General features: G+C 52.5%; 1 protein-coding gene and 1 long non-coding RNA gene across 7 annotated transcripts; one reads left to right on the top strand and one right to left on the bottom strand.

The window, feature by feature from the left end:
• Window positions 1–82: 82 nt before the first annotated feature.
• Window positions 83–22567, bottom strand: SPRYD3 (SPRY domain containing 3). 6 transcript variants are annotated; one of them, XR_012510591.1, is made up of 15 exons: window positions 22436–22566; window positions 21999–22087; window positions 21053–21136; window positions 20369–20447; window positions 12673–12819; window positions 11620–11695; window positions 11038–11162; window positions 10584–10719; window positions 9539–9724; window positions 3368–3517; window positions 2891–2948; window positions 1983–2102; window positions 1724–1896; window positions 1224–1413; window positions 83–833 (listed from the first exon to the last, which is right to left on the bottom strand). XR_012510591.1 is itself a non-coding variant. In XM_074374820.1 (14 exons), exons 3-14 carry the CDS (start codon window positions 21090–21092, stop codon window positions 1279–1281), a joined length of 1425 nt encoding a protein of 474 aa, XP_074230921.1. In that variant the 5' UTR covers window positions 21093–21136; window positions 21999–22087; window positions 22436–22566; the 3' UTR covers window positions 83–1278. The 6 variants fall into 6 exon arrangements, 4 of the variants coding, with proteins under 4 accessions (XP_074230921.1, XP_045379482.1, XP_074230922.1 ...); XR_012510592.1 differs by having other exon boundaries at window positions 83–722; XM_074374820.1 differs by having other exon boundaries at window positions 83–1413.
• On the top strand, window positions 14392–17622 carry LOC123619504 (uncharacterized). Its single transcript, XR_012510593.1, has 3 exons — window positions 14392–14524; window positions 14821–15263; window positions 17467–17622. It is a non-coding gene; the product is annotated as an uncharacterized LOC123619504 (long non-coding RNA).
• Window positions 22568–22611: the final 44 nt, after the last annotated feature.

Raw genomic sequence — 22611 nt, 5'->3', positions numbered from 1 at the left:
GTTATCAAACTCCCTCAGCTGCCCCCTCCTCCAGGCCTATCCCTAGACCCACGCACTAGAAAGGATTCTCCTGTCCTGGCCGTACTGATAAATATGGAAACTCCATCTTTATTGGCTGTATAAACATCTCTGGTCTGTACATACATTTCATACATCATAGTGCAGGGCCGGAAGGGAGGGCCGAAGAGGAGGCCCCAGCAGCACAACAGCTCCCCCCTCCCCCCAAAGCCCTGCCCACTCTGTGCAAACCAAGGCCAACAGCTCCTGCTCCCTCTCCCTCCCAGGAATCACTGTGTGGGAGGGGTCAGGGGTCAAGTGGGTAGGAGACCGGAGGGCTTGGGGGGGGAGGACACACCTAAGTGCTAGAATCAAACACTGAAGCAAAACAGGCAACTGGCACAGGCAGCAAGCGGGGGCAGGGGGCAGGCAAGGGAGTGCGGGGCCAGCCCTCTGGGCTCTCCCAGGGCTCTGGGGTCTTGCCCTCACCGCGCGGGAGAGACAGCCCTCCCCGGAAAATAGGGACAAGGGTGCCCGGGTGAGCCGAGGAGGGCAAGGGCAGAGAGGAGCACAGGCCCCAGTCCCCCCACCTGACAGCCCCTCTCTCACTCCATCAAACACGTCATGGGCACCATCTACGTGTGTATGGCTGGGGAGAGCCGGAGACTCGGATTCTCGGCGGGGCTGTGGTGCCTGAGCAGGTAGTGAGGGAGGAGGTGGGCTCTCTGAGGAAAGAGCAGAGACCCTCGAGTAGTCTTCTTGGGACAGCAGTCAGTGGAAGGAGAGAGAGGCCCGGGGAGCCCCCCTAGCCCAGCCAGGGGGGATGACAGCAGCAACTGGTTCACACGATGAGGACAGGGAACAAAAAATTCGAGGAGAAATACTGTGGTAAACGGGAGGAGCTGTCCTTCTCCACCCTCTGCCGAGCCTCAGGCCCCAGAGCAGCTGAAACAGTCACTCACTCCTCTCCCTTCATGTGGGCCAGTGGGCTGGGGGGGGGGGGAGCCTTGGAAGCCCACTGGACAAAGCCAGGGGGACCCACCAAGAGAGCAACACCATTCTTTGGGCCCGTTCCTGTCCAAGCAGGGACTTGAGCCCAGGGACTGACGACAGGGGCAGCACCAGGTCAGAAATGTGGGCACACAGGAGCTTGACAGGGGCCTGATCTGGTAGGGGCAGAGTGACTTCACACCCTCTGAATCCTCAGGGAAGTAAGGAACTGGTACCTGGTTCTGCAAACGGCGAGTAGAGGGAGAAGGGGCAGGTCCAGGGGAGAAGGCCCTAGCCACTCAATGGGTGCAGATCCACTTTGACCTTCTCCCCACAACTCAGCATCCCAATGGTGGGGAAGAAGCCCCCAGAAGGTACAACAGCATCCTTCTTCCCAATGATCTTGCCATTCCGGGTGAAGAAAACCTGTGGGTGGAGGTGGGGGAAAGAGTGGGGCGGGCAGGCTCTGGCCTCTCCCTTGAGGATGCTAGAGCTACTCTGGCCTCAACCCCATCACTCCCAACTCCCACCACCGCTGGAGAGAGACAGAGGGTGATGCAGGAGGTGACCACAAGAGGGCATCCTGAGGCTGGAAACCAGCCTCCCAAGCAGTCTCCCCAACTCCTGTGCCCACAACAGCACCAGGCCTTCCCCTCTTCCCTGGCTATTCCACCCTAACACCAGCCCTCGCCCACGCCCAGGACCCCTAGTCCAACCCCAGACCCACCCCACTCACCACCACCTTCTTGCCCTCGTGCTCCTGCTCTATCTCTTCCCCATCATCTTCCTCTTCCTCTTCCTCCTCTTCCTCTTCCCCTTCCTGGTGCAGGTACATGACATTCCGGACGTTCCGGACAGCTCGGGCAGTCGGGGACAGGATCACTGTGTCACAACTGTCATCACTGTCACCTAGGAAGCCAGGAAACAGGAGCGCCTGTGGCACTGCCCCCACCCTCTGCCCGGCCAGACTGGTTGGCCACAGCCACCCCACTTACCCTCACTGTCCAGAATGTAGTCCCGGGGGAACATGATTCCACAGCCCATAATGTCCCCTTTGTAACAGCGTGGCCCAAAGGGGTCCCCCACACCACTGCCATGGAAGATCTTCCCGTCATCTGTTGGAGGGAGGGGAGAGGACACACACTTGAAGGAGGGGCTGATGCCCTACAGCTCCCAGCACGGCCCCGGCTCCAGGCTGAAGCATCCCCTCCATCTCTGGCTCTGGGGAAGGGAGGAGGCAAGGTGAAACAAAGATGGAGGGGTGGGGGGAGGCCACAGTCAGTGGTAGAGCATGTGCTTAGTTAGCATGCACGAGGTCCTGGGGTCAATCCCCAGTAACACCACACAAATAAATAAATATGTAATTCTCCCCCCAAAAATAATAAATAAAATAAAATTTTTAAAAGATGGAGAAAGAAGCAGGACAAGGGCACTAGATTAAAGAGACACCTGTCCATCCACTCAAGGGGCTAAAGGGGAGGCTCCCGCAGGGAGTCAGAGAGGGGAAGGGGCTGAGGAGGGGAAGGAGAGGTGGGTCCAGGAACCCACAGCTGGCAGGCTTGTCCTTTCAAAAGAAAGCCCTAAAGGAAATCAAGCGGACCATAAAAAGAAAATGCAGAATCTGCAGGAAGGGTGCAGAGGGAGCCAACTCAGAGGCCTGGAATGTCCAGCTCGGGCCCAGATTCCCCCGCCCCTGCTCTGCTCCCCTGGCTTTTAGGGCTGGGAGGGAAAACACAGACAAGGAGAAAGTGCTAGCAGCTTGGGAAGGGGAGAGCGGACAGCAGCAGAGGGAAGTCTCTGCAGCCAGATGCTGGAGGAGAGGCCCTTCGTGTGGAGTCAGGAAAATGCTCCAGTGCCCCTGTATCCCCACCACCCGGCTTCCCCAGGGCAACCCCTCGCATACCCGCATGATAAGCCACAGATCCTCTGCTCCAGCCGGGGTGCCTGTTCTTGGGATAATCCTGTACCAATATGAAAACAGAAAATCCACGGTAGCACACACAAAGAGAGGATGGCGAGTGGCACCTGAACCCTCAATCTCCTGGAACAAGCTACAGCCCAGAGGGCTGCTCCCAACCCCACAGCCTCACTCCTTTAGGCCCTGGAGCTTGCAGGGGAAGCAGGGAAGGTGGGAAGGGTGTGTGGCTTTCCCGGCCAGGGCTGCAGGCTGCCCCCACCCCACATCCAGGCTTCAGTGTGCATGGTGCGGTCACGACACTCAGCTCCAAGGTCACTCAGGGTCTGTATCCTTACACAGCAGACACATACGACCGTGTCCTGTCTCAGGTTAAGACCTCTCTCTACAGCCCAGCCCCTGATCTCCCCAAGAGCTCCCAGAGCTAAGCAGCTCCACAGGCAAAAAGCCAGCACTAGCGCCCACCTTCCGGGCCAGTCCCAAGGCGATATAGCATTTCTCTCCAGGGTCCACGATCTCCACCTCAAAGTAGTGGCTCCGGGTGCTCAGCGGGTGCCGGGCTTGGGCCAGCCCCACATCCACAATGCTCTTGCCCTTGCCCAAGTACTCCAGCAGCTGTGGGGGGAGAGTGGGGGAGTGGGGGGCAGGCTGACATCCACCCCAGAAACCTGGGCCCAAGCCCAGAGAACCAGTTTCCTGGGTCTGAGTGTCCAGGGAAGGCCGGGGAGAACAGAGCTAAGGTGGGCCGGGGGAAGAGGAGGAGGCAGCACAAGCAAAAGAGCTGAGCTCCTTGTTCAACGTGGTGCCCACCTGCCTACTGAGCCGGAGACCCTCCCCTTGCTGTGGGGAGACGGGGAGTGCAGCACTGCGGACTGGATGGCTGAGCGCCGGGCCCACACGGGGCCCTGCACACTTGGCCATCACTCCCCCCCAGTCACCCTGCCGGAAAAGGTCCACCCAGGGGCCCTGAACACAGAGCAGAGGAGGAGGGAAGACCAGGCTGAGGAAAGGGCGCCTTAATGGGGATGAGGAGGACGCAGAGGTCAGGGGCCAACTCCAGACGTCGGTGGGGAGAGGGGGTGAGCTCAGAAGCCAGTGCTGCCTGGGATGGGGCTGACACAGTTTCTCAAGGTCTTTGTTTTACTTGGCTTTGAACAGAGCTGTTTGCAGCAGGGTCAGGGAGGTGCTGAGGGAAGCCAGGGAACCCAGAACGACCAGCTCTGCTCCCTCATCTAATGTGAGGAAGGGGAGTAGGCAGAATGAAGCTAGGAAGGCAGGCTTCCCTGCTCCCAGCCCCTCGTGGATCCTTCAAGCTGGAGCAGGGGTGTGGAGGGGAGATGGCTGATGGGCTCTTGGGGCTCTTCAGCCCCACAGTGATCCTGCCTGGGCATGACGGGGCGGCAACCCCCAGTCTGGGAGGATTTATTTATCAGTTGTCATGGTAATAGTGGGGCTGTGACTCAACCCTATCCCCTTTCCCCCACCCTCAGCATCACCTGGGATTCCTTAATCCCTTTTTAATTAGCCAAACTGCCCCTCAAGACTTTCTTCTACCCTCCCACCCCTCCAGCCCTGAAGAAAACTCACTCCCTGGGGACCTCCTCCACTTCTCCCTGGCGAGCGTTGGATGCTGGCCTCTCACCCCACAAAGAACTCTTGCCTGAACAGGAAAGGCATTATGCTCTCCTGCCGAAACCTCCGTGTCTTCAGCAGAGGCAGGGGCTGCATCCTCACCACCCACTTCGGAGAGGCCACAGAGGGACTCGGCCCCCTTCTCAGCCCTGCCACCTTAAATCTATCATACCCTCCTCACCAGAGAACTGATGGCAGGGGACCAGGGGGGGGCCAGGAGAAAAGCCAGAGCTGTACAGGAGACTACCTAAACCTTTCTCCTCTCCTTCCTCCAGCCAGGACCTTACACATTTCGTGCTCTTTGACACTCTGAGCCCAAGTCTTCATTGTCTCACACTGCTTTCTTTCATCAGAAAGGGGTCCTCTGCAGATGGTCTTCTGATTTACTGAATATTATTACGGTCCATGCTGTCAGAATTGTTTATGGTCCTGTGTGTTCGTCGCTCGGCCTGGGTTGCTCCTCTGTGTCTCCCCACAAAGCCGGGAGGGGTGAGGTCTCATGCACATTAACTAGCTGACACTCCACCCAGTCCAAGCAGCCCCCAGCCCACCCTCTCCATTCCACATTGCAGAACTGGGTGGGGGACCCCACAGCTGCCCTTGACCCACTCCATCCAACTGGCCTCGGCATAGGAAACACAGCGTTCTCTGCTTCCAGAGCCAAGAGACAGAGGATCCAGACCCTGATCCTTGGGAAAAACCCGCCCAACTATTCCCTCTGCCTCAGCCCGGAGGAGGGGAGGCGGCAGTGCTGTCTACGGACAGGGTGGGGAAGCTTCCTTGAGCTAGACGGCCAGGAGAATGAGACACACTAGTGTGGGGCTCTAAAACCCACCCCCCACCCTACAGAGCAGCTCAGACAGGCTGCTGAAACAGACTGCTGACCACCTGGAAGACTAGGTCACTGCACAATCTGCCCTCTTCATGAGAAGACTCACTCGCCCCTCAGGGTGTAAACCACCCCAATTCTTCTGATCCTCACCGGTCCACTCTCCTGCCCCTGGGCACAGCCCTCCAGATCCTTCTCAGAGCACTTAGAGCAGCAGGGTCGCAGGATGTTTGCCATCTAGATACAGCCTTGCTTGAGTACTCTCCTCCCCTCCTTAGACTCGAGCTGTCAGGAGCCCAGAGGAGATGGGAGGTTTAGCCCCTAGTCTGAATTGCTAGAATCTAGATGGTGGTCCCTCAATCTGCACCTCAGATGCCTCTTAGTTTGAAAGAGAATCAAACAGACCTGGGTTCAAATCCTGACCCCTATTAATTCCTGGCCACTAAACTCAAGCAAGGGACCTTCATTTATTTAAGCCTCAGTTTCTTCATCAATAAAATAGGGATGCCAAGACCTGCATCTCCCAAATCAGGTGAGAAGATAAAATGGAGTGTCAAGGGCTTAGCCTGGAGCCTGACCCCCAGCAGATGATAAATGCATGTGTCGGCCTCTCCCTAAATCAGAAAGTGGGGGTTATGCTGGACTACCCCAACGTTCCAAGGCTCCCTAAACATTAACAGTCACCCCAAAGCTACAAGAGATCGGAAGTGCCAGTCACAAAGATGGAAATGATCTTTCATCTCAGCCCTTACCTCCATCTAGAATGGCCCCTTGGGCCCCCGGAACTGGTCACTGTTTCCCTGGGACACATGACCACTCCCCAGATGACTCCACCCCAACTGACCAATTGTATTCCTCCCAGTGTTTCTCCTCAAACAATGCCCCATCAACAGGCATGTTCCTTTACATCTTTGGTGGCCACAGGAAGAACTCTTTCCTTAAGGCTCTCAAGACACCCCGTCCGCCCCCTCCACCTCTTTCCACATACAACCAAAGTCTTGAGAGGCCAAACAGGTAGACTGGCTGCCACAGCGCAGAAGCTGCAGACCAGAGTGCAGACAGCCTCCTGTGCTCCACCCCCACCCTCATGCCAGGAGTGCCTCCTCAGCCTCTTCTCTCCTGCTGGTATCCACCCTCCTCCTCTTGCCAGCAGAGACCCTAATCCCTCTTGACAGGAGCAAGGGAGGGCTCAGTGCCTTGAGGGCCTAGAAGCAGCTGAAACATGAACCAAGAACATGCTCCCCACCGGCCAGCTCAGGCCCCAACATGGTCTCCTCCTGGGTTGGGTCCCCGGAGGACCCCTGGGAAGGTGGGGCCTCATTCACTCCACTCTGTGTACCAAAGCTGTTGTTGCCCTGTCACCAAGGAGTTGTCAGAGGAGCTGTGACCAGGGAAACAAAGACAGAATGAGTTTAATCCCCCAGCACTATCTACTGCCCCCAACCCACAACACTGTACCTCACTTTGCAAGGCCTAGGGGCAGGGATGAGGGGCACTCCCATCCCTGAGCAAATGCAGCAGCAATTCAAGCACCCCCAGAGCTGTGGGGAGGGGGCCCTCTTTAGGAGGGGAAAGTGAGACCACAGGAAGCAGAAAAAGACTTCCCTCTGGAAATTAGCCAGGTCTGCTACACACAGATCCTCAGATCAAACAAACACAACTCAATGTTAACAACTGTTGACTCTGGGAATTCAGGGGAGGTTCACCGTGCTAACTCTAGAAATTTTTCAGTGAAAGGTTGGAGGGAAGAAAGATCAGGAGTTGAATTCACTCTTCTTCATGGGAAGAACCAGTGAGAAGGGAGAAGAGAGGATCACTGAGACTTCAAAACAGAGAGAGGGCGAGGAGTAAGAGAATTCCACAGCAGCCGAGGAGGCCCCTGGCTAGAGACACCAGACAGAAGCCCAGGGGAAGAAGGAACCGAAGCCCAGGAACACTGGGTTCACCTTATGAGAAGCAGGCAGGAAAGGAGATGTCTGGGTACAGAAGAGCAGACTAGCAGCATGCTTCTGACAGAGGGAAAGGCGGGGGGAGGGGCTAAAGAATTAATATCTGGGCTTAGTTTTTGCTACCCATTCGTTGTTTGACATTTGATCAAGTCTCTTCACTTTCCTGTCTGACTGTCTGCTCATCAGCAGTACAAGAGGACACGTGGGAGTGTGCGGGCAGTCCCAACAACTAGTGGGGGAGCTACCAGCACCCTGGGCCTGGGACCCAGGGATACTAAAGGTCCTATATATCAAGCAACTGTCTCACCTAAGGTGCCGACAGCCTCAGCACTGAGAAACCTGGACGGGATGGTGCAAAAGCCTCCCCCAAACCTTCACGGTTCCACAGGGTGCTCTACTGGGAACCTCACTCAGGGCAGGAGAAACAGGCAGCAACAATGGCAGAGGTCTGAGGTCCCAGGGAAGGGCTCCCCACCGAGGGGGACGTGAAAACAGGAAGGGCAGAGAGGAAAAACAGCTGTGCTAGACATCTTTAGAAGTAGGAGGCACAGGCATGGCCCAAAGACCTCTCCCAGGCTTCTCCAGGCTGACACCATTCTGACTGCTGGGTCAGAAATACAGTGGATGGTCAGAAGGGACACGAAGCAGGAGGCCAGGAGACCCACGGGGATGGCAGGGGCCGAGGGGCTGGAAGAAACTGGGTAAGTCACCCTCGTTTGAAAGATGGGGTAGTCGGCAAGCCGAGAAGAGAAGCAAAAGTCCTTCAGGAGGCACGTGTCCCAGTCTGCCCCAGAGGAGCAAGTGCTCAGGGAGTAGTGTGCCCACCCGACCAGTGGTCCCCAGCTGGGGTGGGGATCTGAGAGGAGAGCCAAGCGCAACAGCTTATGTCTAAGACAGAAACAATTCTTAAACATGTGGCCTGAGGGCATTGGGGGAAGGGCAGGGAGGAAGGAAGGCTATTTATAAATGTCTACAGGATTCTGCATCAATTAGAAAGGATTGCCTGGGAGGAGCAGGGAGCAGAGTGGGGACAGGTCCAGGCACGGAAAGGATGCCAGGAAAAAACTCTTGAGGAGAGGTCAGGGATGAGAGCTGGAACATCGCCCTGGCTCAGGCCCAAGTTCAACTCTGTAGATGTTGTCAAAATGATGGTGGAAGGGGAAAGGAAAGGAGAGGTGAAGGTCAAAGAGTGGGCACCTGAGGCAGCCACGGCAGTCCTGGGACCCCAATGCCAGAAGTGGGTGCAGAGCATTAGAAGCCGCAGGAGGGCACGCTTTATGCCATTTTCCTTGTGTTTGACTCACCTTGAACTCCAGAAGTGGAGAGCCTTGCTCAGAACCCTCTCCCACCCCCTGCTGCTTCTGTTTTGCTATCGAAGGCGGAGTTGAAAACAGCCCGGGTCGCGGTGAGAAGGCCAGAGAGTGGAGGGAGAGGTTGAGCCAGGAGCGAGAGGGCAGCAGAGGGACAATTCCAAGCGGGAGGCCTGAGCAGCCCACTGGAGGTCAGGCCCAGACCCCTGACTCAGCATCCATTCACTCCCAACCCAGTGTGAGGCACAGAGGGTAGGTAGGAAGAACTTCCCTCTCTCAAGGTCCATACGCTGCCCAAGAAAGTTAAAATCCAGGGAGGGGGCTAGAGCGGGTAGGATGAGATGTATAAAAAAGCCAGCTTTGGCGGGTCACTGAATCATCACCTGCCTCTACTCTTATCCTCTATAAAATGTAGGGGAAAGACACTGACGCTTATTCAAAAAAGGTCTCGAAGACCCTTCCTGCACCTGATCGGGACTCGTGACCACACCCGCCCCACAGCACGGTGAACTGAAAGCTGGGCCGCCTGGGCTGGGATCAAGCCAACAGGGAAGCCCAGGCAACCTGCTTCCAAGTCAGCCCAGCCTCTCACAGGCTGGCATGCAGGGCAGCAGGGGACACTACAGGCTGAAGGAACGAAGGAAAGTGAAGGAGGGCTAGTGCTTGTTCCCAGGGTAAAGCTACTAGCCTGAGCTCTCAGATGAAGGGGAACCAATGGTAAGGAGAACGCAGATCTGAACTTGAGAGTCAGGTCAGGGTGCCAGACTCTCCTGCCAAAATTCCCGCTTTCCAAAACCCTACAAAAGACACTGTCCTCACTCCCCATTCTAAACAACCCTGACCTGCTGATGTGGTCCTTGCGTGTTCCGCCCAGGCCTCCCTGCCCGCCCCCTACCACCCCCCGCCCCTTACTTACAGTTCCGCAGACCCGGACGTCGTGCAGCCGGCCCCACTCATCCTCGTAACTGTCCACCATCATGACGCTGTCGTCCTCGCGGCCCAGCTCGGCGTTGAGGTGCAGCCTCACCTCCTCCCCCAGGGAGTGCATGCCCACGGCTGGGAACAGCCCATCTGGGGACATGGGCATAATGGTGGAGCCCACCTGCAGCACGGGGAGGGAGAGAGTCGTCTCCTGGCTCACTTCTCCACAGCTCATCTAATTCTCACAAGGGGAATTTTGAGATGATGCAACCAATCATTATCACACACGCTGACAGACAGCAAAACAGAGGTGCAGAAAAGTTTAAAAAGCTGCCAAGCAGTCCTTGCCTTCTAGCTCGGGGGGTACCTTGCTCAGCTAGCACGAGTCTCCTGTCATGTTGCCAAGTGCTTGTGATATGTGTGAGTGTGTTCCGGAGCAGGAAAGTGCTGAGGCACAGATGCTAAGGGAAGGGGACCTCTTGGTCAAGGCCTGAGAAGGCAACTTTCCCAGGGTGGGAGATGGAGCTGGGTGGGGGAAGAGAGAGAACTGGGGTCTCTCCTACTTGCTCTTCTCCCAGCCCTTCACCATCACTGGCCTCTTGCTGAAGAGGGAAGGAAAGGAGAAGTGAAACGAGAAACACAAAGCACAGAAAGGACATGTCCTCAAAAGCATTTAGGTCAAAAACCCAAAGGGGACCTCCGGCGTGTGTAGTCAGGCCATAATCTCCCTCCCTTTTTTTCTGCTCAAAACCTTTCCCCAAATCACTCAATTTTGCCCATAATTTCTGCTCATCCTCTACTGTACTGCTTGGCCCTCTGCATCTATGACCTGATGAGTGTCCCAGCTTCCCCCAGGTAGGGGAAATGTCTTCTCCTACAGGCAGGAAACCTCAGGAGACCCTGAGGCTGGACTGAAGAAGATGGAAAACAAGCCTCCAGGACCCTGGGCAAGCCCCAGCCCGCAGACTCTTTCTTATCACTCACACAAACCCCTGGACAGCTACAAGCCACTTAAATCCCACTCAGAATGTTCCACTCACCCGCTTCCCATTTTTGGTGAAGAAGATCTGGGCAGTCTGCACATCAAAGGACACTGGCTCAATGCCACAACCAATCCGGTCCCCAGAGTTGCACTTTGATCCAAACTGGCGGCCCTTGGCTCGGCCATTGTACAGCCTGTGGACAGAGCAGCACCGACACAGAACCCGAGCCTGGCCTCCCAACTTCTCCCCAGTGCCAACAGCTGGGGCCTTGTCTCACTGCTCCCAGTCACTCTGCAATGGCATCTACCTATGTCCCCGCTCCATCCTCCCCTCTACATCTACAAACCTCCAAGGATAGCCATCAGGCCACCTTCCTGTCCTGATCAGAAATGTCTATGAAAACACCCCGAGACAGGTGAAGGAATGGACAAAGCCACCCTGAGGTAGACCATTATATCTAAGATCCCCAAATCCATAGGAAAGGGGTCGGGTTCCACAAGAGGCAACTCACTTGCCATCGTCAGCATGGTAGGCTACAGAGTCGGGCAACCAGCCAGGCTGGTGATCCAAGCTGTAGTACTGAGGGACCAGTCCCACAGCAATGGTGCCCCGGACCCCGCTGTCCACAATAGACACCTGGAGGGAGGAGAGCAGGGCACAGTTAGCAAGGATGGGAGTTAGACATCAAAAAGGGCTGAGGCTCAAAAAGACAAAAGACAGGGGAATCAGAGAAAAAGGGCACTGAGGGAGAACCAGGGAGGGTGGGGGCCCGCATTACCACGATTACTTAGAAAATAATTTCCAAGATATGGAAAAAGATAGGAGATGGAGTAGACGCCAGGCTTGGGTTAGGGGGTGGGAAAGGACATGGGTCAAAGTCTACCTAGATGAAGGGCAGGAAAGCAGAAGGGACAGGGTGATAGGACCCCAGGGTCCCTGTCAGATTAGGCACCATGCTATCCTATGCCCTTTTCCCAACCAACAGTATAATCCTGATGGAAAATTTGAAGGCCTAGATCAAGAATCTAGTAAAGGAGCTCCTTGGGGCTTAACCAACTCACCCCCTGCTCTGCCCACCCATTGCCTTGATCACCTCAAAATAATTGCTGTCCTTGGTCAGAGGTCGAGAAGCGACGTAGCAGCCAACTTCACCAGAGTTTCCATGGTAACTAGAGGAGGAAGGAAGGGGGAGTTCCATTAGCAGCCTAGCTCAGGAGTTGAGGGAAGGGCCTCAGCAACCCCAACCCCCATCCCAAGAGGGCCAGCACAGAGGAGAATCCGTCATGTTTCAGGACATCTGCGCAAACACCACAAGAAGATACTTGAGGTTGCCCACCCTTCCAGCTGCCTCCAGCCAGGGTCCAACCCACACCAGACCAACACAAGCCTGGCTTCTTCATTGCCAGTAGGGAAGAGAATATGGAGTCTCCCTCAGTTGCCTGTTAGGGTCTCACAACCCTGTCTAACCTCAATCCCTCATGCTGCAGCTTCGGCCCTTTTCCTCTGGCTCTGTCCTCAGGGAGCTGGAGAACGGCTAGTCTCTATCCTCTGTACAAAAGCCCTCCTAGACTGAAAGACAGTTATCCAGTGTCCCCTCCTCAGCTTTCTAGTCTCCAGGCTAAATAGCACTACTTGCTTCCTCCCTATGGTGACAACTTTTGTGAGAGAATGAGGCTCTGAAGGAGTCAGGGAAGGCATTCAAGCCAGAAAACGGAGAGAAAACAAACATAAACACAAACCAGGGTGTTGGAAGGTGGTAAGCAAGATGCGCTACAGGACTGTCCTTCCCAAAACAGGAAATCCACTGCCTCTGACATGGCCACTCTTCACCAGCCCGACCCCACAGACACAGGCAGGAGAGCCAGGCATTGCCCAGGCTCACTACAGTCCTCTCAAGAAGGCACTTGGGCAACTCCTGAGACCAGTAGCCTACAGTCTCTGATATGACTGCTTTCAGTGTGGACCAGGACAGAGGGACCCAGACAGCAGCGAGGCAGGTACAGCAGCAAGCACTGCTCCATTCAGAAAGCCTCCAGGGTCCACGGCACCCCACTCCCAGTACAGTCCTCTGCCTCTGAAAGAGCCCCTTTTCATCTCAAAGATCTAGCACAGAAAGGAAAATGTGGACGCACTTCCTGAAACTCACCTCAGAGTGTCTCCATCCACAAGAATGTGCTTGAACCTCTCCTGATATCGGAAAGCCCGGACCTCTCGGATCTCCCGGATCCGCCGGCGCCAATTCAGAAACCGGTAGTGCAGGTTGAGGTCATCCATCTTGTTCATGAGAACAAACCTGCCAGGGAAGATGGGGATTGAGGAGGAGGTAGCAGGGCCCTGAGCAAAGCACCTCGGCCTGCTCCGCCCAGAATGCAGAGAGGACACTGGACTGGAAGCCAGTGGCCCAGGTTGACCTCAACAGTCCCCATCTTCATCTTTTCATTCAGCAAACATTTACTGAGCTCCTACTATGTGCTTCTACTGTTCTAGATGCTACGGAGACAGCTGTGAACAAGAGGGAAGCTTCCATCCTAGTGTGGGAGGCCTAACAAACAATAAACAGACATGACAGGGTTAGAGAAGGAAAGAGCAGAGTAATGTGATAAATAATGGGGTAAACTCTGTCTCAAGAGTACCTTGGACAGAGGGCACAGAGAAGCCCTCTCTGAGGAGGTCACATCTGAGTTGAAAAGAAAAGGAGCCAGGCATGCGTCAAGCCCAAGAAAGAGCATCCCAGGCAGAGGGGATAGCCAAGACACAGGTCCTGAGAAGCAAGGCAGCTGGCAAGGTAGGAAAACAGAAAGGCCAGGTGGCTGGTGTGTAGGCAGTGTGAGGGAGGGAGAAGGTACAAGAAGAAGATGGGAGGAAGGTAGGGGTCAGACTGACGCCCTACAGACCATGTTAAGGAGTTTGAATTTTATTCCAAGTGTGATGGGAAACCTCTGGAGGGTCTGAAGAAATGATATGATTTTAAGGTTTATCAGATCATAAAGATCATTCAGGCGGCTGGTTGGAGACTAAATAATCATAAGATCAAGAACAGAAGTGGTGAACAGTTAATTAGGAGGTTGCTGTAGCTGCTCCAATGAGAGATGGCATCCCCCAAGATGGTAGCAGTGAAGATGGAGAGGAGTAGGATGACCCAGGTGTTTAATACACTAACAGCGCTAACATATGAATTAATGAATGAATGAATTTTTCCTGGGAACCAAAAGTGACTCTACTCCTCCCATCCCCCAAAAGGGTTCCATCAAGGCCTGACAGTGCCTTGCACACAGTAGGTGCTTAGGAAGCCTTGGCTGGGCCACATTCAATCCCAATGCGCATATTACACCCTTCTGCAGTTGCTACAAGCCACCACGTGGCCCAGAAAGATAGGCACCTGCGGGGCAGCCCTAGGACTGGCCTCCTGGGCACTCGGCCAGGGCTAGACCCCAGGTGGAGGCTGCCGCCCCAGACCGAGGGGCATCTGCTTGCCTAGAAGCCCACAGCTTTGGCACCGGCGAGTGGCGGCCGCCCCGGGCCCCGCCTCCACCCTGGGCACAGCCCGACCACTCAGACGAGACCGGGGAAAAGGGCCCTGGCTCGGCAGTGTGACTACGCCCTGTCTCCCCAGGCCCAGCACTGGGCCGAGAAGGGTCCCCAGGGAGGAAGCCAGTGACCAGAGCGCAAGGCCCCGCCCCTGACTCCGAAGCCTCCGCCCAGGACCCCCGCCTCCCGCCTCAGGCTCCGTGGAGACCGACCCGAGGCCTCCGGGACCCCGCCCCCGATCCCCGCCTACCGGGGCCGCCGCGTCCTCCTCATCCATAGGCCTCTCAGCTCCGCACTCTAGCTCTTCGGCCGCCGCCAACACACACATCCGGGTCCCCGCCCTTCCTACTCTCCCCGAGACCCGCCTCTTTCCACCGACCCCGGCCAATCTGCAGCTGCCGAGGATGACAGGCACCTGCAGCAGCCAATCGGAGTACATAGGCCGGGTCGGGCGCGGCCCGGTGTACCGGGTACCTAGGGCCGGGTAGGGGCTGATAAACCCGGGTGCCGAGAGGGTGGGAGGCGGCGACGTGGCGGCGCGGACGCCGTGCTGGGCGCCCCGGGCGCTGACTGGCTGGTCAAGGGGCGGATCCCGCGCCAGGCGGGGCGGGCGGGGAAGGTCACTACGCACCCACAAATACTGCGACTATTTCCGCACCGCTCAGTCGTTTTGTGTCAGACGTGATGCTAAAAGCGTGGTAGGAATGCCCTTTGAATCCATCAGCAACCTTATGACACGACTCTTACTGTTATCTCCTTTTTGCAGATGCAGAGCCTGAGGCTGCCTTCCAGAACTCGTGCGCCTGTTACCATATGCTTTGTATTCTCCCAAATTCTATCATTACCATGTGCTTGATAATCTCCCGAGCTCCATTTCGTGTCACCTTTAGTTCTTTCTGGGCAGAGCATTCCCTTCCCGGAGGAGAGAACTGCACCTTCAAGACTCAACGAACGCATCACCTCCTCTGTGAAGCCTTCTCTGATTCTTCCAGGCAAACTTAAGTTCTCCTTCGTCTGTTCACTTGGCCCTTGATCCCTTTTATTCTTACGTAGTATCATTGTTGGTTTGCTAGTCTGTTTTCCCCAGACCGTGACCTCCTTGGGATCAGAGTGAACAGACGATTCAGTTTCACCCAGAGCTTGATAATAAAAATTAGAGGATACACAGAGAAGAAGGGGAAAGTTAGGAGCATGATTATGAGTTCAGAGGTATGAATTCAAAGAGTATATTTGGTCAAGGGGTGGGTGGTTCTTCTAAGGTAATAATAGGGCTGGTAGAACTAGTGGATTCAAAACCAAGGATTTGGTCCTGATACTGGAGTTAATAGGAAGTTATTGAAAGTTTCTGAGCAGAGGAATTATATGCTCTATTTTCATTCCAGAAAGGATAGTCTGGATACAGAGCAAAGTCTGAAAACGAGGCAGTCCGTAAGAAACTATCACGGACTATCAGTGGTCCAAATAAAAGACCATTAGAACCCAAAACATCAACATGGCCATGGAAATGAAAACACTTTAAGACCAAATTGGGGGAACCACTAGGAAAGACTGACTAACAAGAATAGGTAATTTCATGAGAAAAGAGAAAAGAGTGGAGGACCACTAGGAAATTGCGAGAGTGATGAGACCACTGGCAAAAATAGAAAAGCTGAGGAATTGTTTGTGAGGGGAGATAGTAAGTGTGGTTTTAGATGTGTTGAGTCTGAAATGATGACAGGGGGAAAGTTCCCTTAGGCCCCTAGGGTAGGTCTTCTGGTTTATTTCCTGTATACTTCCTTGTGATACCTAATATTTTGATAGCCCTGGTGGTCATGGCAACATATTATGGGCTCGGAATTTAACCACAGATGCTCTGTGAAATGGCCCTTTTCTTAGTCCAAGTGATCATGCTTAAAAGTCCTTGAGAGTGACAACCCACAGCCCATGAAGAGGCCTTTTGGAGATGGATTTGCCCAGCAAAGGGTTCTAAGCAAAGACCTCCAACAACATTCTCAAAGATGACTAGGACATTGGTGACAGTGAGGCATGTCATAGAGGGCTTAAGTGAGATCTGGGTTCAAATCTGTGCTCCATCACTTCTCTTTGAAGCCTTGGTGCTCTCCTTTGGGAAGAACAATGAGAATAATAATATCACCCACTTTATAAACTTACAGTGGGGATTAAATGTAAAGTACTTGGCACAGTTCTTGGCATATAGAAAGTATTAGATAATGTAAGCTATTATTATTATTTTTATTATTATTATTATTATTATTATTATTATTATTATTATTATTATTATTATCCTCATTATCAGTAGTTCATGTGGCCATCCTCTACTAGACTGTGATCTCTTTGGAAGCAGGAGCCATGTCTTATTTATAACTATATCTTCAGCTCATATCATGAGACACACAAAGTTTTTGTTTATTTAGAAACTGAGGTCAAGCCACTACTATGATACATTTATACATATATGTATATACGATTTTAAAATAAGCTCTTTATATTGAAATACTTTTAGATTTCCTGAAATACTTACAGGAAAGTTGCAAAGACAGTATGGAGAGTTCCCAAATAACCCTTACCCAGTTCCTCCCATTAATAATATTTTACATGTCCATAGTACATTTGCCAAAACTAAGAATCAACATTGGTACATTACTATTAACTAAACTCCAGACTTTATTTGGATTTAATCATTTTCCATTGATCTCCTCTTTCTGTTCTGGGATGCAATCCAGGGTACCACACTGCTTTTGTTGTCATCTGTCTCCAGTCTCCCCTGGTCTGAGGCAGTTTCTCAGTCTTTCTTTGTTTTCCATAACTTTGACAGTCTTGAGGAGTACAGACCAGGTATTCTGTAAAATATCTCTTGATTTGGATTTGCCTGATGTTTCTCACATGATTAGATTGGAAGTATGGGTTTGTGGAAAGAAATCCCTAGAGGTGAAGTGCTTCTCACCTCATCATATCAGGGGGCACATGACACCCACAAGACATCACTGGTGAAGTTAACTTTAGTCATGTGGTTCAGCTGATGTTTGCCAGGTGTCTCCCCTGCAAAGTTACTATTTTTCCCTCCTGTCCTCTAGTCTTTGGGAACAAGGCACCAATTCTAGCCCAAGGGGGCAAGAGGTATTAAGCTCCACCTTCTGGAAAGGAGATTATCCACATAAGTTATTTGGAAATCTTCTGGAAGGAAGATTTGTCTCCTCTTCCCCACATATTTATATATTTATTCAATCAGTTTTTTGTATCAGTGTTATGGGTTGAATTGTATCCCTCAAAAGAAGAAATGTTGAAGTCCTAACCCCCAATACATCAGAATGTGACCTCATTTGGAAATAGGGCTCTTGCATATTTAACCAAAGTAAAATGAGATGATTGGTGGTGGGCCCTAATCTAATATGACTGGTGTCTTTATAAAAAGGAGAAATTTGGACAGATATGCACAGAAAGAAGACAATGTGAGGATGTGATGGCAGAGGCAGATATTGGACTCATGCATCTGCAAGCCAAGGAATGCCAAAGATAGATGGCCACCACCAGAAGCTAGGAAGAGGCAAGAAAGAAGTTTCAATGGAAACATGACCCTGCTAGTACCTTGATTTTGGACTTCAAACCACCAGATGTGTGAAATAATAAATACATCTCTATTATTTTAAGCCACCCTATTTATGGTACTTTGTTACAGCAGCCTTAGCAAACTAATATAATCAGTATGTACTGAAGGATATTTATTTTATAGCTTAGTTTATAATCAAATAGTGTATTAGTTATTGTGTTGCACAAATTGCTTTGACCATTGAGAGCTCTTTCAGGTCGGTTCTTTTTTTTTTTTTTTTTTTCAGGTCGGTTCTTATGTCCCTTGGGTAAGCTCCCACTCTTTTGTTTTTTGAGCATGTCTGTCCTTTCTGGGACTATAAGATACTTCAGCTCGGGTGTAGCTCGATTGGCAAAGTGCATGCTTAGCATGCATGAGGTCCTGGGTTCAATCCCCAGTACCTCCTCCAAAAATAAATAAACCTGATTACCTCCCCCTCCCCACCTCAGCCAAAATAAAATAATTAAATAATATGATGATAAATAAATTAAAAATGTTTAAAAAAAAAAAAAAAGATACTCTAGCTCATTTTGTATTTTCCCTTCTCCAGACCCAGAATCAGCCATTTTTAGAAGGAGTTCTGCTTCCTTTTATTGGAGAATGGTATTTAGAAATTAAGATCTGGGTGCTAGGTATGCTCCCTGCTGTCGGAGTGGCATCGCTCCTAGGCCCTCTCGGTGAGCAGAGGTAGGTAATATTTACATGTATACTCGCCCGTGTATGCACACACATTGACAGTTGTTTCTGTATCTACCCATGTTTATATATGCTAAACGTGAGTTCACACCGATGTCTCCTACTCTACTCCAATACCACAGGGTTCACTCTAGCCTTCCCCCGTTGCTTACCTGTAACTTCTCTCTCCGGCAGTGAGAAACTTGGCTTCCAATGTCCACTACTTATTTGCTGATCCCCAGTATACATGTAAAGCAGTTTCAAAAATTTTAACCCATAAGCCCACAAGTACCAAATTTATCAACTTGAGTACAGCGTTTATGTAGAATGTAGAGTACATCATTCATTTTATCTTTAGCCTTACAGTTTCCAGTCAAAACACTATTTTCCAAAGTTACTTAGGTCAGCATATTTTTCTCACCCCTTCAGTATGTTTATGTCATACATGTGTAATACAGATAGATTCATTGATCACAGTCTGCATTCGATCCTGGAATAACCTAGCATCCTGGTTGATTTTTAGGTGTTAAGTGTGTGTTGGGTGGACAGATATTAACTCTAAGCTCCCTGGGAGCACAATTCCTCCCTCTTTGTGTCCATATAATCTAGTTACATCCACATAAATAGATGCTCTATGAATCTATTGGTACTTTTGTTCATGTAATTACCCCCAAAAAGGCAAATCTCAGACCCCCAGTCATTCCTTCTTTCCCACTAACGATTCCCAGCTCCCAACCATCTGGCTGATTCCAGCCCAGTCTAGAAAACTGCTCTGCTCCTGTCCCAGTTCTCCTTTCTCTGATATCACTGGGACACTGGGAATCCAGGCAGAACACACATCATGCACGCACATACACACACATGCACTATTCTGCTCCCCTGCCCCTTTATCTTCATAGCTGTTACACAAAGATGTACTTTCCTATCTGAGATGCCCTCCACCCTCCCCTCTTCAACCAAACCCATCTCTTCTCCTAAAGTCTAATGTAAAGCCCTATTATTCTCCCGGAAGCCCTCTTTGATTTATCCTGCGGCCACATTTCCCTCTCTTATTGAACCCTGACTACACTCTGGGCCTCTCAGTCTCTCCAGCCTTTACTCTGAGAGCAAGGGGAGAAAGAGGAAAGGAGAGAGGAGGGGCCGAAGGAGAGAGAGAGCCAAGAGAGCCCCTGGGGTGGCCTGGGCTAGCTCAGAAGTACAGGAGCACTGGTGGAGCCTCCAGAAGCGTTACAATACTCCCCCATCACCTCTCCAGGCCATCCCCCAGGACTGCCTTTGCTCCCACCCAAAATGACAGCCTTTAGTTGTATGGATTCCAAACTCCTTATATGGGCTGGGAGCTGAGGGTTAAGAGATGAAGAGGGTATACGGCTCCTGTTCTCAAAGCACTCAGAATCTAACTGGGAAAATAAGACATAAGAAAAAATAAGCAAGATTTTAAGACAGCAACGCAATAATGTAGATGAATTCAGAGAAAGACAGATAGCTGGCCAAGCAGGTAGGGAAGAGGTGGTGGAATTTGGTTTGCAGGGAGTCGGGGAAGGGGGAGAATTTCATCTGTGTGAGCTGAAAACTTGGAGTGCAAGGGATGAAATCCCCTCTGAGCACCACAACCTCACTTCCCCTCAGACCCAGAGATGGAAAACTGCCAAACTGGTCCCCACCAGCTGGCTGAACCAGAGGGTACTTCCAGGGCCATTGTCCACAGGGCCATGGATGCCATATGGGGTGGGGACGGGGACATGGAGTACCACCAAGGGCTTTCGAGGAGGAGAGAGTCACAGGAGCCAGTACCGCATCTCAGCAGGACCAACGGGGAGGCTATGTGTGGGACAGATGGCAGCAACCTGAGGCTGGAGACCAGCTGAGGTTATCACAACAGTTCCCATCAGGCCCACACCAGACTTAGGCCACGTCATGATGTGGTCACTGAGCCTCCTCTCTGGGGCTTTCTGTCTGTGAATTGTGCCACCACTTGTCTTTCCTCAAATCTCAAAACGATCCAGGCAGATCCTCCCCCTTTTACCCCTGGTTCTCAACAGGAAGTCAGCACCTGAGGTTGCCATGGACTTGGAGGGACGGGCTGGGTGTAGAGATGCAGAGCATCAGAGACCAGGAGAACAGAGTGTAACCTGAGAAAGGAGGAGGAAGTTCTGTCAAAGTTAAGTGATAACACCTAAGTAACAGCCCTAGCTATTTAGCCTTTCCACAGCCCTGGCAGAAGCTTTCAGCAAACTTTCCTATCCACAGAGGCCGGAGTCCCCAGGATTTGTCTGCTTCTCAACCCACACTCCATCCTGAGCATCCATCATGTGCTTCAGATCCCTGCTCTGGGTGCTGAGGTGAAGGGTATCCCAAAGGAAGGAAAAGCAGAATTTAAGAGTCTCAGTCTGCAAGGCTGGTTAGACCCCAGGACTGACAGCACACCGTTCTGGACATCTGGGCTGGAGGCTTGGGGAAGAGGGGAGAGCAGGGCTGGGGTGGCAGGGGTGAGGCAGTACTGGGCGGTGCAGCCTGCTTAGACCACTTATACTGCAGCCAGGGACCAAACTGGGCAGGGGGGAGCAGTAACCAGGGGGAATGTGTAGGAGTGGCGGTGGTGATGTGGGAGGAGGGAAGGCAGAATTTGAGAAGAGGGTATTGAGAAGGCAGTGGTGGATGTAAGAGGCTAGCAGGGTACTGGGCTTCTTTGCAATATAACCTAAAAAAAGGAGTATAAACGCATTTAAAAAGCCACCTTTGGGATCTTGCAGGGAGCATGGCCATCTCTTCTCCATCCCAACTTCCCACAGGACTTTCCATCTTATTCAGGAGCAACCAGCTAGAGCCGAGGAGAAAAGCCCTAGTCAGAACCATGTGCAGGGCAAAATAAATAGTAATAAGGACAGGGAGGGGTGGGGGGGCAACAGGATGGAGTTCTCTGCTCTGCGGTCAGAGCTTGGGGCAGGGGGTCCCAGATCCTCCCAGAGAGGAGGATAGCTGCCCACTCCCACTCCCCCAGCACCCCTCCCTCCCCACCTGCCCAATCTGTCACTGTCTCAGGGCCACTGGAAGACACTGCTCCCCAAATGCTGGTCCCAGGGTAGCCCTGGGGGCAGGGCTGGGAGTGAAATTCTTTCTATTTTATATTTACTTAAAAGTTCAGGAAGCCCTTGCTGACATTCTTGCTTGGGGGCCCAGAATTTAAACTTAGTCACTGCCCAGAGCCCTTGTTTTAGGAAAGAATGAGATGGCCGTGGTTGCATAACCCAGAGCTGGGTGGGTGTGGGTTGCAGAAGGAAACGGTCCTTCTTCCTCCCTCTGAGAAGGAAGGCTCAGCGAGAAGTGCTGGGGATGGGCGGGGCACTGCCTGGAGAAGGGCGCTGAGGGTTGGGGGTAGACAGACCCATGCAGGGAAAGCCCGGGCAGCAGGCACTGAAACACTCAGACCAGACACTGTCCAATGCCCCCTGGACACAGCACAGCCAGAATAATCCAGAAAACCCAATGGATGATACTGGGTGGGGGTGGAGTAGGGGACAGATTCTGGGAAAGGAGAGGAATGGAGGGGTGGCCTGACCTGGATAAAGGACAGGGGTGGGGTGGGGTCTGCTCTCTGGACACTGTCCCTAAGAGCACCCAGAGTATGGGTTCCTCTGCCCACCCCCACCCCATAATTTCAGCAGACCGATTTCCGTCCCTACCTCTGAGGTGTTCAGACAGTTCTGCTCCTGCAACTCAGCCCCTCTGCAATCCTTCCGGACTCCCACAGTCCCAGACAGCGCTAGGATTTCTGACAGTTCATTCAAAATGTACCTTCCCCACCCACTCCCCATCTCACCCCTTGCTTACCCCAGCCCCTTCTGTCATTTTACCCCAGTCTAGTCCCCAACACCCACCTTCCCCTCAGTCACATCTCAGGGAGACCTTCTCTTGCCCCTCCCTCAGTTTTGTTCTTTCTCACCTCTTCCTTGGTTTATTTTCTCCCATCAGCAGTCAGTTCTCTGAAAACCCCACTCTCCATCATCTCCCCCTTTTCTCTCTTTCCACTGGCCCACATCCCTCCCATGACCGCTTCACCATCCCTTGTCCATCCACTTAAGTACTGTAACTTCTCCCTCCCCTGTGGAGTCTCACTCACCACACATACACCCGAAGTGGATTTCAGGTTTTCCCCTTCATCTCAACTCCCGACCTTTTCTTCTTCTCCCCCTCCCCACCCTCCAGTGCCTCCAGCCAGCTGTCCAGCTCCCAAATTCCGGGCGAGATTCCCAGGAACAAAGCAAGAAAAATCAGAGTAATTTGGGAAGTAAACAG

The sequence above is a fragment of the Camelus bactrianus genome, chromosome 12 (genome assembly GCF_048773025.1).
Source record: "Camelus bactrianus isolate YW-2024 breed Bactrian camel chromosome 12, ASM4877302v1, whole genome shotgun sequence".
Lineage (NCBI taxonomy): Eukaryota > Metazoa > Chordata > Mammalia > Artiodactyla > Camelidae > Camelus > Camelus bactrianus.
The sequence above is the reverse complement of the archived record's forward strand: the minus strand, read 5'-3'. Positions and strand labels throughout refer to the sequence as shown.